We start from the raw sequence: 19,514 nt of genomic DNA on the forward strand, positions 1-19,514 counted from the left end.
TCAGACTTCATTTAAAGCGAGCGGTCATAAGCGCTACCTGATAAAAAGTTTGGCGCTTTGCATACAAACGACATAGCAGATGTATCGGTCTTAAAGTGACAGTATCAACCCTGGTGTTTCATGCAATGCTTCGGTATCATTTGACCAGTGGTGTGGCATCAGGGCCAGCTAGGCCTTCTCTGCTGGCCTAACATAACCAGAAATCATGATCATAATTAAAGATAAAAGTAATTTTTTATTTACTTTCCCTAAATATCTAAAATTATTCATATTCTCTTCATGTCGTATTATGCTCCTTCCAGCGCTGTTGTTTTTAGTTTATAGAGTTTTTATCCAATCAGAATTCAGCTAGTTTATGTTGCCATGCTGTACCAAATCTGCCCGCAGGCCTTCAAAATCAACATTGCGGGCATCTGTGCACTGTAAGTGAACAGAAACATTTGACAGACAGTAGCGATAGCCAATCAGATAACGAGTTGTCAGTAAGGCCTCCAAGACGGCCTAAGGCAGACATATTGTGATGTTATGAGCTAGGTAACTTAAGAACTCCATTACCCAGCATGCCACAGTAGTGAAGCGCATGCACAGTAGCCCCGTTTAGCCAGTGGGATGTTTTTGATGAGCACGCTGTGGAGTAAACTTTAAGAACTCAGCCAACACACCTCGTCTGCATCTTTTATGATTGGACAAGACAACATATTTGCAAGGCCATTTTCAAGAAGGGATATTTAAAGAGAAACTACATCTTGTGAGACGATGTCAGCCAACCCCGGAAGCTCGAATGGATTCTACAAATTGTGAGTTCAGATATTTTATTTCTTAATTTTTTCACAGTTAATGTTTTTTTGCAATTTTAAGTTTGACAGTACCACATAAGATATGTTTTAATTGCTGTAAGGGTTTATTGATTTTTAAATGCGCCAGAAAATAACCCGTTTTGTACACTGTTGGTGGTGATTCAATGCCAAGTAAGTGTTTCTGTGTAGTATTTCTCCAGCAATGGTCATGTGGTGATATAAATAATGGTATTTTGAGAAATCTTTGAAGTCAGACATCACTGAAGGCCTAGGTGGGATACGCACGGCCCGCCACTGCATATGACTCATCACTAGTGGATACTTTTAGGAACATTTAAGACTGAATTTCTAATACGAGAACATATTAAACAGATGTATTAATAGTCAGGACAGGTAGCTGTTGTGTATTTGCATCATTAACTTTTAATCCACAAAAACTGAGTCCTTGCTATTATAGAAATTAATTTTATTTCACATATGTGCTCAAATTACTTTCTCTTGGTTGATTTGTGGTGACAAGTCCCGCCCACACACCCCCTACACACCTTTTACATGTTTTGATGAACACACCCTACCTTATACATTTATTATGATTATTAGTTGTCTGAGAAGGACACAGTGATACCAAAGTCTTCCTTGTACAGGTCCCAGGTTTTGGGTTTGTGGGGGTTGTCCACTTCCTCTCTGGATAAAAACAGCCTGAAGAAACAATCAGCCAACAATAAATCATTTTTACACTCCACATGAATACAAAATATTGCTGTAGGTGAGGAGACGTACTTGTTGTCTGTTATGAAGGAAGTATTGAACCAGAAGTAGAAGGGGACGTCTTCGTATCCTTTAGGAATTCCCTGAGAAGGAAACCGTAAATAAACAGCTTTAGAAGTAATGTCATATTTACACGATTTACTATTTAATTTCAATGACTGATATTTATTATACTGGCTTTTGTACCTACCTACTGTATATCATACAATACACATTTCTATACTTCATTACATTTTTCCAAAAAAAAAAAAAAAAGATTTTATATATTATTGTATGTCTTGATAAGTTGTATTTATTTTCATATTTATAATAATTTAAATACAAAAAAAAATTCTGTAGTATATTTCTTTTTTAATATTGTTAAAATAGAGTGTTAGGGAATACAGTAAATATGGTCGGTTATATAAATTACAGATATTACATACCCAATTAATTAAGCTCATTTATAACCACATTTATACTGTTGTATGATGATTAAAAAAATGTTACATACATGGTATCTTATTTTCATCAAACAGTTATAATTCTAAATATTTCACTACCCAACAGGTATGAAAATTAACTGATTTAAAATGTGTATCATAATAATAATAAACGCATTAAAACTATGAACTGCATGATAAGATCAATCTGTCTTCAAGGGAAATGATGATGTATATGTAAATGTATGATCAAGATCATATATTTACATACTGTTTAATAATATGTACTGTCCCTATTTTTTAAATAAATACAATGTAAGACATCTGTGTATATTTAAGTCATTCTTATCCATCCATCTTCTTCCGTGTATCCGAGATCCAGTCGCAGAGGCAGCAGCTTAAGCAGAGAAGCCCAGACTTCCCGCTCCTCAGCGACTTCGCGGGGGACCCCGAGATATTCCCAGGCCAGCTGGGAGACAGTCTCTCCACCGTGTCCTGGGTCTTCCCCTTGATCTCCTACCGGTCAGACACCCGAGGTCGGGGGACATTCTGACCAGATGCCCGAACCACCTCATTTGGCTCCTCTCCTTTTGGCTCGGCTCCTTCTTCACCACGACGGATCGATGTAGGGTCAGCATCACTGCATACGCCACATCAATCCGCCGGTCAATCTCACGATCCTCACTCGTGAACATGACTCCGAAGTACTTTAACTTCTCCATTTGGGGCAAGATCTCCTTCCCAACCCCGAGATGGCACTCCACCCTTTTTTGGGCGAGAACTATGGAAGTGCTGATTTTCATCCCAGTCACTTCACACTTACCTGCAAACCGATCCTGGCCAGATGAAGCCATCAGGACCACATCATCCGCAAAAAGCAGAGACCTAATCCTGCAGCCACCAAACCGGATCCCCTCAACGCCCTGACTGCACTTAGAAATTCTGACCATAAAAGTTGTAAACTGAATCGGTGACAAAAGGCAGCCTTGGCGGAGTCCAACCCTCACTGAAAACGGGTCCCACTTACAGCCGGCAATACGGACCAATCTCTGACACTGATCATACAGGGAGCGGACCGTCACAATCAGACAGTCCGATACCTACTCTCGGGAGCACTCCCCACAGGCCTATCCGAGGAACACAGTTAAAGGCATTCTCCAAGCCCACAAAGCACATGTAGACTGGTTGGGCAAACTCCCATGCTTCCTCAAGGATCCTGCCGAGAGTATAGAGCTGGTCCACAGTTCCACGACCGGGAAGAAAACAACACTGAATCTTAAGTTCGACTCTCCGGCGTAGCCTCCTCTCCAGTACACCTGAGTAGACCTTACCGGGAAGGCTGAGGAGTGTGATCTCAGTTCCCTTCTTAAAAAGGAGAACCACCACCCCGGTCTGACAATCCAGAGGCACCGCCACCGGATGTCCACACAATACTGCAGAGTCTTGTCAACCAAAACAGCCCCACAGCATCCAGAGCCTTGAGGAACTCCGGGCAGATCTCATCCACCCCCAGGGCCTTGGCACCGTGGAGCTTCTTTAACTACCTTAGCAAACTCAGACTCAGAAATAGGAGACCCCACCACAGAGTCCCCAGACACTGCTTCCTCATTGGAAGAAATGTTGGTGGTATTGAGGAGGTCTTCGAAGTATTTCCTTCCACTGATCTACAACATCGAGGTCGAGGTCAGCGGCACACCATCCCCACCATACACAGCGTTGACAGTGCACCGCTTCTCTCAGTGCACTGCAGATGGTGGCCCTCTCGAGAAGACTGGTTCCAGAGTCCTCGCTGTGCGTCGAAGCGAGGCCAACTAGATCCAGCCGGAACTTCTCTACCTTGCGCACCAGCTCAGGTTCTCTCCCCCCCAGCAAGATGGCGTTACATGTCCCAAGAGCTAGCTTCTGCAGCCGGGGATCGGACCGCCAAGGGTCCTGTCTTGGGCTGCCGCCCAGCTCACATAGCACCCGACTTCTATGGCCCCTCCTATGGGTGGTGAGTCCATTGGAGGGAGTATCCACGTTGCCTCTTCGGGCTGTGCCCGGCCGGGCGGTCGCCATCAAGCCTTACCTCAAGAGGGGGGCCCCGGTGACTCGCGTCCGGGCGAAGGAAACCTTGGTCCTTGCTTTTTGTCTTTTCATAAAAGTCTTTGAGCTGCTCTTTGTCTGTCCCTCACCTAGGACCTGTTTGTCATGGGAGACCCTACCAGGGGCATAGAGGCCCCGGACAACATAGCTCCAAGGATCATTGGGACATGCAAACCCCTCCACCACGACAAGGTGACAGTATTGTTATTGTTGTATTCATGTATACAGTAATATGCTGCTAAAACTGTTGTGTATAATAAATAAAAATAAATAAAAGCACTTACAGCAGTGGACTCAAACATGACCTTAACATCTCCTTGCACCACAGGGCCATCATGGAGGCTGATAACTGCTGCGTTGCTGCCCATGTCAGGAAAGACCTACAAAAAACAAAAAAAAAGGTAAAAAATGGTTCTGTCTGCACTTTTTTTTGTTTCTTTTTTTTCTTTTTTCTTTTTTTTTTTTATATAAGACTTACTGAGCAGTTGTTTTGTGTGGCGCACGCACACTGAAACACAAGCTCCTTCCTCACCACGATCTTCACCTTCAGGTCGCTGCCGTCCCCTCGACCCACACCTGAGGAGGAGAATGAAGATAGCGCCTCTCAGACATAATCATCATGGCGTCATCGTCACTAAGGTTTATGGACCTGCTATGGAGTGGATGCGGATGCTCTTGATCCTCAGGCTTTTTGGAGGAGGAAGCTGCCGGTTGAATTTAGTCTTCAAGACCTCGTAATACCCCACATATCTGCTCTGTAGTACGTACACACAAAAGACATCACTTTTTTCTACTACTTCATGTGCATAGAGGTTCACAATCTAACTATTTGTAGCATAAATGATCAACTAACTACTCAGCATTCACAGAGTTAACATTGGTAATGTTGGTCAGTCATATTTTGTCCCTTAACGCATGTTAACTGTTTGCAGTAAGCATGCAAAGATTAACTAACATGCTAGCTTTTTTGCCAAATTTTGCAAGTATACATCTCAGTCATATATTTTGGTACTTTGATTCATGCTTCCTGTTAGAATACTACAATTACTAATACTAATGTTAGCATGTCAGCATTATTTAACTTTTTTTTTTTTAACTATTTTGCAGGTATACATCTCAGTTATATACGTTGGTACTTGACACATGCCAACTGTTGGCATGCTAACATTTCATTCATAGTTAAGTATATACCTACAAGTCATATTTTTTGTTACTTGGTGTCTAGCATTTTAGTTATTTTTTCAGCATTCGCATGCAATTTCAACTGAAATAACCTGTCAAAAACTTCAACATCGTCAAAATAAAAATGTTTGCACAGCTCAGCAACAGAACGAATGTTGTAACAGCCATGAGGAACAAACTGCCTAGTCAGCATTAATACAGTGCATCCGGAAAGTACTCACTTTTTCCACATTTTGTTATGTTACAGCCTCATTCCAAAATGGAATAAATTCATTTTTTGTCCTTAAAATTCTACACACAATACCCCATAATGACAATTATTATTTTTGTTTATTTATTAAAAATAAAAACAAAATCACATGTACATAAGTATTCAGATCCCTTGCTCAATACTTTGTTGATGCACCTTTGGCAGCAATTACAGCCTCAAGTCTTTTTGAATAAGATGCCACAAGCTTGGCACACCTATCTTTGGGCAGTTTTGCCCATTCCTCTTTGCAGCACCTCTCACGATCCATCAGGTTGGATGAGAAGTGTTGGTTTTCATCAAGGATGTCTCTGTACATTGCTGCATTCATCTTTTCCTCTATACTGACTTGTCTCTCAGTTCCTGCCACTGAATAACTTCCCCACAGCATGATGCTGCCACCACCATGCTTCACTGTAGGGATGGTATTGGCCTGGTGATGAGCGGTGCCTGGTTTCCTCCAATCATGAGGTCTGGCATTCACACCAAAGAGTCCAATCTTTGTCTCATCAGACCAGAGAATTTTGTTTCTCATCGTCTGAGGGTTTTTCAGGTCCATTTTGGCAAACCTTTTACGAAGAAACGGCTTCCCTACGGCCACTCTACCATACAGGCCTGATTGGTGGTTTGCTGCAGAGATGGTTGTCCTTCTGGAAGATTCTCTGTAGCTGTAGCTCTGACAGAGTGACCATCGGGTTCTTGGTCACCTCCATAACTAGACTAAGATGAATGCAGCAACGTACAGAGACATCCTGGATGAAAATCAACGCTTCCCATCCAACATGATGGAGCTTAGAGGCGCTGCAAAGAGGAATGGGCATAACTGCCCAAAGATAGAAGTGCCAAGCTCGTGGCATTGTATTCAAAAATACTTGAGGCTGTAATTGCTGCCAAAGGTGCATCAACAAAGTATTGAGCAAGGGGTCTGAATACTTACGTACATGTGATTTTGTTTGTTTTTTAATTTTTAATAAATAAGCAAAAAAAAAAAAAAATTGTCACTGTATTGTTTGTTTTAGTTTGAACAAATGTGCAAAAAATTCTAAAAAAAAAATCAAACCTTTTCACATCGTCATTATGGGGTATTGTGTGTAAAATTTAGAGGACAAAAATTAATTTATTCCATTTTGGCATAAGGCTGTAATATAACAAAATGTGGAAGAAAATTAAGTGCTGTGAATACTTTCCGGCTGCATTGTAGCACAAATGAGTTCATTGTAAATTGTAATTTCACGCCAGCAGCTGAGTAGCAACATTTTATAGCGCATGCCGAGGTAGGTAATGTTGTTGGTGTCACGATCTGGCAGCACTGCTGCCGCCTGTCTGCTTTTTGTTGCAGTGACTGGTTTCTCGGTCACGAGGCGGAGACACCTGCACGCACACCTGATACTCCAGTCCCTTCATTCTGCACCATTATATTCTTGATGGTTCACCCTTCCAGTTGTGTTCATCTCCTCTGCGTTGGCTTCACTCACGCGTCTCATTCCTGTGGCTCAGTCCCGGTGCTACCATGTAGTGGTAACTCTTTCCACCGTGTAGTGGCAACTGTTTCCTCTCTACACCTTTTGTGTGCGTTTTTGGTTTTTCCACACATTTTGTGTGTATCCTTAGTTGTTTTTCCTTAATCCTTTTTAAGAGCTCTTTTTGTTCTTATATTCTTATCATTTCTTCTCTGCGGTGGGGTCCTACTCCAGCTAAAGCCGATCTTGACAGTTGGATTCTTCAAAATGCAAAAATATGGAGGTTGCCTGCAGCCAATTTTGCACAAGGCTGTAATGTATAATTTTTCTGTGGTACAGTAAAACCATCATGGCTTCAAGTGTCATGAAAAAGATGTCTGAACAGAAACAAAACGGTCTTACCTGAGAGGGAGTCTCCACTCCTTGAAACTTGGAGCTTCGACTCTTGTCCGTCCTCCTTTCCCCAAAATACTCCAGACTGTCCTGGTAAAGAATGAAAAGACTTCAGTGGATTAAAGATGTCAAATTTCAACATGCTAGTCTATACCTGTGCATTCTCAAACTGGTCACTGTCAATGAGCCAGGTGCACACCAGAGTACCAGTGCGGCCTGTAGAGCAGAGGTAGCACAACTTTTTTCCACTTACTGCACACAAAACACACACCAAAACAAGCCTAAAATGAGAAATTACCTTTCCCTCCTTTGCAGTGAATAGCGATGACGTTTTTGGGATCAGCTGACATCCACTCTCTCACGCTGGCCGTATATTTCAACATGTCCCTGAAGCGCGCGCACGTCCACACACACACACACACACACACACACACACACACACACACACACACACACACACACACACACACACACACACACACACACACACACACACACACACACACACACACACACACACACACACACACACACACACACACACACACACACACACACACACACACACACACACACACACACACACAATCAGAACAAGCATCCTGTCATTTGTAAAGCTCCATAAACATCCTCCACCTTGCATATGTTCTGTTATATTTAGACATCTGCAAAAAAATAAAAAATCTTTAACGAACAATAAAAAAAATGTAAATCCAGAATACCATTTATATCAAATAAAATGGTGGATTACTTTAAAAAATAATATATTGAATTATTTTGTTCAAATAAGAAATTGTTGTATACGACATTTCAAATTTAATTGTGTGAATGACAGGAAGAAAAGCTCTGGCTCGCTTGGAGAAAACTAATTTTGCGCCAAATAAATATTTTTTTGTTGTACTCTTATTTTTTTTACCGTAACGCTGGATTATGGTTATGGTATTAGTTCATTACTTTACAATATGTCACATCAGATATTTCCCGTTCATCATTACAACAGGTCATAAAATGTGTAGGTAGAAGAGCTTATTCAACCCTACCCCTTATTTATTTCACAGCGATTTCTAACGCATTTGTTTGTTCACTTCCTGTACTCAGTCTGGAACACAAATGGTTCATGGTTTGAGTTTATTTAGAACATGCATATAAATTACAACATGATACATCACAATTTCAAGTTTCTCTTTTCAACATGTTCAAAAAGGAATAGGAATAAGCAGATCTTTTTTAATCCTACCCCTTTTCCATTACATAGCAATTGCTAACACTGGTGTTCACGTCCTGTTCTCAATTTGTTTACAATATATTCCATAAGTAATTAAATACAATTTTTTAAAAAAAAGAAATAATAAATAGTGAAATAAATTGTAGTCCGTATAGTGAGAAGAATAAGATTATCAATCAATTCAAAATGTTTATCATGGTTCTTCTTCTTGGTATTTTGTAAACACTAAGTTGAGTTTGAACAGTTTCTTAAACTAGATCATATTAGTACATTGTTTGATTTCTTTACTTAATCCATTGCATAATTTCATTTCACACACTGATATACTAAAGGTTTTAAGTGTTGTACGTGCACTCAAATGTTTTAAGTTACATTTTTCTCTGAGGTTATATTTCTCTTCTTTTGTTAAGAATTGTTGTACATTCTTGGGTAGCAGGTTAGTTTGTCTTGTGCATAATTTCAGCTGTTTGCAAATTCACTATAGTATTTCAATATTTTTGATTCAATCAATAAAAGGGTTTGTATGTTCTCTATATCCAACATTATGTATTATTCTAACTGACCTCTTTTGTAACACGGTTAGTGACTGAAGCATACTTTTGTAGTTATCTTTACAAACAAATAAATCAAATAATGATGAAAAAAAATACTTCTTTAAAAGGTTGTGATTCACATAATGAGATGCGCAAAGTTGTCTCATTCGGAGGAGATAAACGTTTCTAAACAAATTCCCAGACTTTGCAATGCAATTTAAAGGGGACCTATTATGCATGACCAACTGTTCTTACCTATTGGTACCTGCTGTTGGGTCTTTGGGATCTACATAAGTCCTGAAAATTTGAAATCAAACCGTGGAGGCATTGTGAAGATATCTATAAAACAATCTTGCCTTCCTTCATACTTGCCAAAAACGTCACACAAAGGAGGACATTCCAAACAGCTTCTTTGCAGTTTGTGACGTCTGCGGATTATCTATAGATTATAGAAATGTACCCAGAATGCCTCACGCGTGTTTGCCATTGTAGTCCGCGCTATAGTCAATAAGCTCCTCCGTTTTTTCTAACATGTTGTTGGGCAGACTGGCTCGTACATGCACATCCATCCTTCACTATTGCCATTTCTAATACAAAGTAGCATACAGTTCTAACGCTACAAAACTAAAAACTACAACAAAAGATAGCGGGGAAAAGAGACAGTCGAAGTGGAGACATGTAAATAAGACCGCCCACAAAACAGCGCATCCTGAAGAGACGGTCAGAAAGTGGCTTAAAAATGGTCTGTAAAACCTAATCTATGCAAAATGTTGACCAAAGAACCACCATTACATGTTATGTAGACCACAAAGAAGTGTTTTAAATGTAGGAAAAAATCATAATATGACCCCTCACTCTAAAGAAGGTACGTTGTGGTCATCTATGAACACTCGTTCCACCCTGTAGTGGAAGAACTGAGGGTCGTAGCCTTTCTCACCTGACAAAACAAGCATACAAAACAAGATTAGAGGGGTCTGTTTCCCAAACTTCATCAAAACGTATTTTCAGCAAATTTCTTCTGTGTGTTTGTGTGAAAGATAGAGTGTGGTCGTCTATGACCATGCAGTTCTCGTTTTGTCTGCGTGGGACAACAAGTGATGCAAACTTACTGCAAAGGTTGTAGACTCTGTAATGGCCGTCATGTTTTGTGTCCAGGAACCTCGCCACTTCCTGTGAGCAAAAATCGAAGTCTGGAATCACTTTTTTACTGACATATTGCACTTTGCTGAGCTTCAGCAGCCTGTAAAAGTCTGCATTTTAACGCCTTTTGTCTGTCGGTGCCGTTCACACAGAACTAGAGCAAATGGACGAACCTGAAAGCCAGGACTGCAATTTCCCAGCTTTGGCTGCAGCAACAGAGCCGTGGGTATAAACGTTGTACTTTTTAGGTACTGACCTAATTCTGTTGGTCCGATAGAGTACAGATAAACATACAATCAACTGGTAACACATTTGGATACCTTTGTTGCACGTAACGTCACTTCCGGTTGCAGACTCAGCACCTGGTAGATAAACCGGCATATTCATAGCGGACTGCTGCTAGGTAATGTTACAATTTTCCATGCCAATAAAACAAGTATGCCTGATATAAAGCGCTCAAAAGTATGAATCCACTTTTCAATATGCACTACCCCAATGCTAATTTACATTGGCTTTGCCATACACATGCTGATAAGCATTAGAGATTTTACATGGCAATTTTAACACCTCCAAATTTAGTAATGAAAACTACAACTAAAATGCCTGTTACAATCAAACATCTGGTATGTCATAAGTACAATACTTACAGTACAAACACTTTGTAGGGCTCAATAAAAGACAAGAGAGGAACATTCAACTTAAAAGGCAAAGACTACTTTCTGACTATGACAAAACAGAACAAACTGACATGAACGCATACTTGCAAATGAGACTCAGAAGTGTACAAAAGCAAGATATGACTGGACAGTACAGTTATTATCAGCTCACTGTTAAATGTTAAATAAAATTGTGATTTTATTATTTAAAAAGCATAAGAATAGCGCTGAAGCACCAATTTTGTGGAGACTTTGTGAAAGAGGCTTCGTTTTCACCTTAGGGTGCGTATTTTACGCAACTGGACTGCGCAGGTTGTCTTAGAAAATGTCTCGCCTCCAGTTCATCACTTCATGCTCATAGACTTAGGTTGGACAGTTCTAGTCTGAGGGGAAGGTGTTGGATCCAATGTATTTATCCTCCAACATAGCGGTATCCCCCAATAATCGCTAAAGTACACTTAGGAATACTTGTTGAGGGTGGAGCAAGACACACTAATGTCTGTTGAATAATCGATAATGACAAAAGTAGAATTCCAAGTGCAGTTTCTGCAGTGTTTACTGTTTCAGACTGTTCTATGGTGAACTGAATTGGAAAAATATGGTATAATCCACAGTACTACCGTAAATTCCAGACTGTAAGCCGCTACTTTGTTCCTACATTTTGAACCCTGCGGCTTATAAAACGGTGCGGCTAATTTATGTTGACGGTCATAATAAAAATAGTATTAAAAAACAAAACAAGCAAATGCACAGAGAAAGTGTGTTAATGTTTGTGCTATGGCGCCATCTTTCGGACTAGTTTGCTCACTTCAGGTGCTGCAGTGTCTCTTCATTTAGTGCTTTGAAGTTACCGGACGTAGAGTGCCGTACAGTCTTCTAGCCATCCATAGACTTAGACTTCCTTTTTATTGTCATTCAAATTTGAACTTTACAGTACAGATAAGAACGAAATTTTGTTACATTAGCTCATGGTAGTGCAGGATAAAAAAACAATAAGGTGCATATATAAATAAACAAATAGGTTACTGTACAGATACATATATTGCACTTTTTCAAATGCATCCACGTTTATGGATGTATGTTATATTGTCTTTTTTATTCCAGCGAGTTAATCCATTTTGGGGGGAGTTGAGGGGATAATTATGATGCATGAGGGGATAATTATGATAGCATTTCTACTACATTCATTACTCCAACCAACATTTGTAAGTTTAACAATATAACTGTTCATACTTACTAAACCGCCCCATGTGTGATGTCTGTAGGAGTGTTTTCATGCATATTTGTACGTGCTATCGTAATGTAATGACGCTAGCATCGTTAGCATTATATGCGAACACGTTTTCGAGTGTCTGTGTTAGTAGTATTAACTTCCAACGACAATCTTTTTGTATTGTTTCAGTTTCACAAATTCCTCGTTAAACTCACCAAGACATCACCGTGGGGTTATTGAGTCTGTTTAACTGATTGGAGAGTTAGCTTCAACAGCTAGTGGGTCCATGACGATGACTTCCATTTTGTTTGATCAGCCGTTTGGAAACAAAGGTATGCAAATAAACATATTTCTGTGTAAATAACTAATTTCGCAACATACATATCTGCTGCTAATAAATGGAAAATATACTTTTTCCCTAAAATTTAGTGGGTGCGGCTGATATACTGGTGCGCTCTATAGTCCGAAAAATAAGGTAGGTTGTGGATTATTTTTGTAACTTTTGCCTTTTTTTGACCATAGAACCATGCTCAGTGGAAATAGGGCAGAACTGTCGTACCTTAATTGGGTTCCTGTAGAAGGACTGCTTCCCAGACGAAGGGAAAGACATGGCAATGACTCGGTCTAAGACGACAAGAGGAAGCGTGAGACAGAACGTCAATGAGCTGCATGCTAAACTACGTTGGTCCTACCTGTGACATAGGTGAGGTCGAGGTCAAAACCGTCCTTCTGATAGCGCCGCTTGTTCTCCGAGACCTAAAAAAGATGTACACAATGTCCTCTACCTTGCGTCTACTCACTCTATATTTACTCATTTTATATCTGCTCACTCTTGCTTACCATTCTCCTTGTGACTTTCTCCAACTCTTTCTTCTGGGCCGCAAGCCTGAACAGTCTGACCAGAATTATAATCCTCAAGAAGCGCAAAAAGCTGACCACCCTGGAGGACGAAATGACAACAAAGAAAATGTTGACAGACATACTTTAAACGAATATATAAATAAAGCACTTAAAAACGAGAATGTAAGCGAAGCTTTAGTTTCAAGACCGGTTGGAGAAATAATATTTTTAGGACAAAAAAAAAAAGAAACTGAGGCGTCTCTCCGTTGTGACTGCATTGCTTAAGGACACTGGTGTAAGTGACAGGAAGAAAAGCTCCAACTCACTTGGGAAAAATCACTACCTGTTGGTTTGTATACATAAATGTCTAGACCTGACAATCAATTGTTTTTAATATTTGCACCTTGAAAACGAATATTTGAACCTAACCACCTGGATATGTTATTATTGACATCATTATGCAGTTTTCCAAGCTTCTCCAATAGCTTTCAGCTACTCAGTTACTCTTAAGTAGTATTGGTTTTACTAAGTATCATTAGTTACAACAAAGAGTGTTTTTAATGTGTTACATACAGAAGGGAATTGTTTTCCTATACATATTTTACATTATTATATATTTTTAAATTTAAATCTTGTCTTTTATGTACATTATAGATTTATATTTTATATTTTAAAAGCAAACACGTCGACCACTTCAAAGCGTTCATTATTAAGTTTGGATTATAATTAATCAATAAATAATAAAAGATTTATTACTTCAAACTATAATGAAAGATTTTAAAGTGAAAATATTAAAACTAAATAAATAATTCACAAAGTCAAATCATCACCGGTCTGAGCATGGACACAAGCAAAATCAAAACAGAGCGTTATCATCTTTGTAAAATACAGGATTTTGGGTACACATCTTTGTTTTGGTGCGGGTATATCTAATGAAGTGTCCAGTGTGTGTATTTCCACTAATGATGTCATAAACTAAATCAATCAAGTTATTTTGACTGGTGTACCTGGGAATGAGGTTGGCCCCTGACAGGTCAGTGAAGGTGTAGCTTATGGTGACCACCAGCGTGACGACCACAACACAGGCGTCAATGATGTTCAGCTTGGAGCCAAAATACACTTTAAACCTTCCAAATCAGGAGGGGAAAAAGTTAAATGTCTTTTTAAAAAAGTCTCCAATTCCTGTAACATTTAACAGCAGATTCCTGTAGGAGATTTCATTTCCTGCACAACTTCCTCATTGGTAACTTCCTCTTCAACAGCCAATCAGAAGTGTTCATACAGTTCATCTTCTTGACTACTTTACCCTTCCACGTAGAGCCTGAGGAGAACGTCGGCCAGGAAGAAGAAAGAGATGACGAGGGACACCGTCTCCAGAGAGTTTCCAACCCCTCTGCTCCTGGCTGGCAGGGAAATGTCCACGATGACCAGCACGATGTCAACGAGGATCAGTACTACTCCAAATACACTGAGGCAGAATGAAAAGACTTAAATATTACCCTTCGAAATTAGATAGTACTACTTCAAATGTTCCAAAAGACACTGACCGGAATCCAAAGGACATAACAAAGGGCGTAATCTTCTTCCGGATATTGCTGCAAAATGAGATAAGATCTTAATTTTTAGCATTTTACCACTATAATCTCCAAAATCAAAAATAATCTGTTCTGTTTAATGTCACACCTGTTATTATGAGAAAACAACATTTCTGAAAATGTCATGTTTTTAATTGTGTTTTTTCATATAATTCAGCTCACTAAAACAATAAAAAATACTTCCTGCAGGTGCTAAAATGATAGATTGTTGTGTATGTTTTAAACGATAAATACATAATAAAAACATCTGGTAACCTCCCCCTTCACTATTATTCACTTTTTTATTTGTGCCTTTTAACCTTGGTGGTTAATGTTATTGGTTAATGGATAATAGATGGTTAACATAATCATGTAAGAAAGTGAAACAAAAGCAATATGTTTATGCTAGTTAAACAACCTCTACTGTATGTGAGGGCTGTGTAGACCTACTGCAAAAACAAGAGTCGAAGATCCTCTATATGACAGCTGATGTTTTCCAGAACAGACTGAAAAAATGTCTGTCAAAGATTATCTAAACAACAAAAGCACACTTCTATTTTTAAAGGTTCTACAGTAGAAAGGTAAGTAAAAGATTGTCTATTTGACAGGACAACTTTGTTGTTATTAAATAGCTGACTCAAAAAGAATGTCTGTTGAAAAGCCTCTACAGAACAGAAGTGCACGCTCCTTTTTTCAAAAGGACTTACACATATCAAAATATCCTATATGACAGGTTTGTGAGAACCAACTGAAAACATGTCTGACAAAGACTATTTATATTGGAGAAGCACTGCTGTTTTTAGGGACGTACTGCAAAAATGCACGTCAAAGATCCTACTTATAAGACAACTCGGTTTTTAATAACTGACTAAAAAGTGTTAGTCACAGATTATTCATCAGAGAGAAGCACACTTATATTTTCAAAGGACCCAATGCAAAAAACGTGTGTCGAAGACCGGACCGATCTGCTGTTTTTAACAACGGACTCAACTAAGTGTCAAAAATGATCTAAGGGAGAGAAGCATACAGTAGGTAAGGGTTTCATTTGGCCCTATTTCCTGGTTGGAACTCATGTTTTTTTTTTTTTTAAGTTTTTTTTTTTTTAAATTTGTATTATTTTTTCTCATAAAGAAATACAATCACATGTGCTTACGGACTGTATCCCTGCAGACTGTATTGATCTATAATTATATATAATGTATATATTGTGTTTTTTAAGTTGATTTAATAAAAATTAAAAAAATAATTTAAAAAAATATTTAGTTTTTTTTTTATTTCTCGTGCGGCCCACGGCCCGGTACCGGTCCGCGGCCCGGTGGTTGGGGACCACTGCTTTATATGACAGGACCATTGAGCTGTTTTTAAAAACGGACTCAAAAAATGTCTGTCAAAAATTCTCTATGAGAGAGAAGCACACTTCGGCACACAACTGCTAAAAACACAAGTCAAAGATCCTCTATATGACAGCAAAACTACAAAAAAATGCATGTCAACAATCCTTCATATGGGAGAAGCACGATGTTGTTGTCAAGGACTTACTGCAAAAATGGGTGTCAAAGGTCCTCTATATTTGTCATTTGTTATAAATTAAATTTAAGTACCAATGATTGTCACACACACACTAGGTGTGGCGAAATTATTCTCTGCATTTGACCCATCACCCTTGATCACCCCTGGCAGGTGAGGGGAGCAGTGGGCAGCAGCAGTGGCCGCGCCCGGGAATCATTTTTGGTGATTTAACCCCCAATCCCAACCCTTGATGCTGAGTGCATTTGACGGACATCTGGTCTTACTCGCTAGCATTAGCTTACAGCTAGCGATGGCCAATCCTCTGTTTTCAAAGCATGGGAAAGAAGAAAGTGAGTTTGAAGGACACTGCTGAGAAGAAGAAGTGTATATTCCATCCATCCATTTCCTACCGCATATCTCTTTCTGGGTCGCGGGGGTCACTGGAGCCTCTCTCAGCTGCATTCGGGCGGAAGGCGGGGTACACCCTGGACAAGTCGCCACCTCATCACAGGGCCAACACAGACAGACAACATTCACACACTAGGGCCAATTTAGTGTTGCCAATCAACCTATCCCCAGGTGCATGTCTTTGGAGGTGGGGGGAAGCCGGAGTACCCGGAGGGAACCCACGCAGTCACAGGGAGAACATGCAAACTCCACACAGAAAGATCCCGAGCGCAAGATCAAACCCAGGACCTTCGTATTGTGAGACAGACGCACTAAGCCCTCTGCCTCTGTAGTTGACTTGATGAAGCGGTTGAAGTGTAGCACCACTAGTCTGGATCATACCGACACCAGCCAAGAATATTAAAATAATATCTAAATGACGGACATTTATCCATGAAAATATGGAGAAGCTGCTGATGGTGTGTTTGACGGAGAGTCGGCTGAAAGGAGATACCGTAGAAGTCCACTCTCCAAGATGCTGTACATCATCATGGGGACGGCGTGGCGAAGTTGGAAGAGTGGCTGTGCCAGCAATCTGAGGGTTACTGGTTCAATCCCCACCTTCTACCATCCTAGTCACGTCCGTTGTGTCCTTGAGCAAGACACTTCACCCTTGCTCCTGATGGGCCTGGTTAGCGCTGTGCATGGCAGCTCCCGCCATCAGTGTGTGAATGTATGTGTGTGAATGGGTGAATGTGGAAAATAGTGTCAAAGCGCTTTGAGTTCCTTAAAAAAGTAGAAAAGCGCTATACAAGTACGACCCATTTACATTATTATTATTGCATTATTTCAGAAAACTACTGTAATTGTTCGTGGTACTTTCTATTCTATTGTTTTTATACAATGTTTCTTATCTAAAAGTTTGTTTTTCTTTTTAAAAGGCATGTTACATGTGAAAATTATTCAAGCAACAATTAAATTGATTTCAATTTATTTGAGGTACAAGTGTTTTGAGTTAAGAGCTCCGTCACACAACCATTTAAACTCGTAAGTTGAGATAAAACTGTATAATAAATTGTATGTTGGTATATGAAATATTATATGACATATTGTACTCACTGGTAGATGGTGTCAGGTGCCACTGCATCATCCCTCCCATCATCAATCTCCACTTTAGCATCATCCATCCTTGCAACACTCCTAAAAATCAATATTAAAAGAAAAAAAAACATTTAAAAAGTCCCACATAAAAGGGTTGAAAGCTCAAACAGTGCAGTGAAAAAAAGACACAGGCATGACTAAAAAGGTTAATGTTTCCCGTGTAAGGTAAGTGTTCTCACCCATTCACACCTGAATCCGAACCCGGGCTGAAGTGGACCGACATGACTTAAAAAGTAGTTTGCTGTGGACGTCAAGTGTCTACTAGAGCAGCGTGCAAAGATGTATTTACCGAAAAGTACAAAGTAGCAGCGAAAAATGAGTACAACGTCACGTAAAGCAGCACAAATGTTAATTATCAGGAATAAGTGGGGGGAAAAGAGAGGAATTAATCAGCATGCGGAATAAAGTGGAATTCTTCTTCCTCCTCCTCGGCTGCTTACCGTTGGCGCTGACATTCGGCACAACAAGCACCGGGAATCAGTCTTGTGACTTCTCACCGAGACAAAGGAAGACGGTTCAAAGGTTAAACGGACGGTTTGTGTTCTCTTCATCCACTCCTCTTTTTTTCTGCAAACGTAGCGGGTTTTTTTGTGTTTGGGACTTCCTGGATTTTTTTTCTCTCCTCATCTTGTGCAGTAAAAAAAAAGGCAGCTCCTCCTCCTCTTCTTTTGCACATCTGGTTCTAATTACTACACAGAAATGTTTTTTAAAACGCTTTAAATTTAACGAAAGTCTTTCATTTTACTGCATTTAGTATAGCCTTTTTTGTTATTATGTATTTGTTTGTACATTCAAAAGTGGGATATGTTTGTGGCCATCTTTTCATTTACTTATTAGTACATTTGAATATAACTGGACACACCATGTTTACTTTATTTTAATTTTATTGAGACATCCGGATTAGTGTGACTAAATGTAGACCCACCATTTGTATTTTAATTATTTCAATATCTGTAAATACCCTGTTTTTTTGTTGTTGTTGTTTTTAATCTAATCAAATTCATTTTATTGTAGTTACTAATTGGCAGGTTCAGATGAATGTGTATAGTAGTGGACCCATCATTTTTAGTTTATTTTTTATTTCAGATCTGGGGAATGGTGAGGGCACTTAAGTATTTCAAACGTGTCCATTTCCTGGATAAAAAGGAAAAGCAGGGTCCAATTATTTTCATTTTATCTGATTGATAAAATGAGTTTTTTCTTCAAATCTATAAATGTGTCATTAATTATAGTTTGTTCTCATTTGCTTATTTGTGGTAAAACAGCATATAGCATTCCCCCCCCCCCCCCTTTTTAAAGCATATTCTAAATGTTTGCCCTAAATTGAGCATTTTCAAGTACAAACGTATAAAAATAGCTAATTAGACTATATCAATAGACTAATATCAATACTACATTAGTATTAGCCACTAGATGAGACCAAACCAATAAGAGCATGCTGTTCAGTATTGTTGCTATATGACTCAGCCTCAGGCAGCATTGTAAGAATATAAAGATCCAGAACCAATTAACAGTGATAAATGAGAGATTACCGCATCTCTCATACTGTCCTACTTTTGTATGAAGAAGTGCATGTAAAAAGTCAAATAATAAATGACAAGGTACACATTTTACCACAAAACTAGCCCCTTCCTGCTCCATCACTGATAAAAATATAATGGCAAATTTCATGGAAATTGTCCCTATGCATCACTATAGTGCCGGGCTGATAAACAGTCCTATTGTGATTGAATCCCGGTTGGTAATACCAAATTTATGTTTTAATTATATTAAATGTGTTATTTTGCACAAAAAAATATTGGACAGTTTGATTGTCATGTATTTGTTTTAGTATGAAATATGCGTCAAATTGATTTCAAGTTTGTATAAAAGTATAAAAATAAAATAAAAATTGTGTCACTTAAATAAAAAAGTGTAAACAT

The 19,514-nt window shown here is 39.2% G+C and overlaps 1 protein-coding gene across 2 annotated transcripts; it reads right to left on the minus strand.

Annotated features, from left to right (window-relative positions):
* Positions 1-1,261: 1,261 nt before the first annotated feature.
* tpte (transmembrane phosphatase with tensin homology) lies at positions 1,262-18,245 on the minus strand. 2 transcript variants are annotated; one of them, XM_062048669.1, is made up of 18 exons: positions 18,033-18,245; positions 17,551-17,631; positions 14,509-14,556; positions 14,268-14,429; positions 13,969-14,088; positions 12,962-13,061; positions 12,814-12,877; positions 12,681-12,745; positions 10,222-10,282; positions 9,968-10,049; positions 7,653-7,741; positions 7,509-7,570; positions 7,364-7,444; positions 4,722-4,827; positions 4,551-4,648; positions 4,357-4,452; positions 1,578-1,648; positions 1,262-1,496 (listed from the first exon to the last, which is right to left on the minus strand). In XM_062048669.1, the coding sequence occupies exons 2-18, from the start codon at positions 17,616-17,618 to the stop codon at positions 1,394-1,396; spliced, it is 1,476 nt and encodes a 491-aa protein (XP_061904653.1). In that variant the 5' UTR covers positions 17,619-17,631; positions 18,033-18,245; the 3' UTR covers positions 1,262-1,393. The 2 variants fall into 2 exon arrangements, with proteins under 2 accessions (XP_061904653.1, XP_061904652.1); XM_062048668.1 differs by lacking the exon at positions 18,033-18,245 and adding an exon at positions 17,772-18,015.
* Between the last annotated feature and the right edge of the window lie 1,269 nt (positions 18,246-19,514).

This window comes from Entelurus aequoreus, linkage group LG05 (assembly GCF_033978785.1).
Source record: "Entelurus aequoreus isolate RoL-2023_Sb linkage group LG05, RoL_Eaeq_v1.1, whole genome shotgun sequence".
NCBI classification, from domain to species: Eukaryota; Metazoa; Chordata; class Actinopteri; order Syngnathiformes; family Syngnathidae; genus Entelurus; species Entelurus aequoreus.

Coding starts and splice junctions, on each gene's coding strand:
- tpte (XM_062048668.1), bottom strand. CDS start 17,815: ATGTCGGTCCACTTCAGCCCGGGTTCGGATTCAGGTGTGAATGG. Junction 13,062..13,968: donor GGGGCCAACCTCATTCCCAG/GTACACCAGTCA, acceptor TTCGTCCTCCAG/GGTGGTCAGCTTTTTGCGCT. Junction 10,050..10,221: donor CAGAGTCTACAACCTTTGCA/GTAAGTTTGCAT, acceptor TTGTTTTGTCAG/GTGAGAAAGGCTACGACCCT.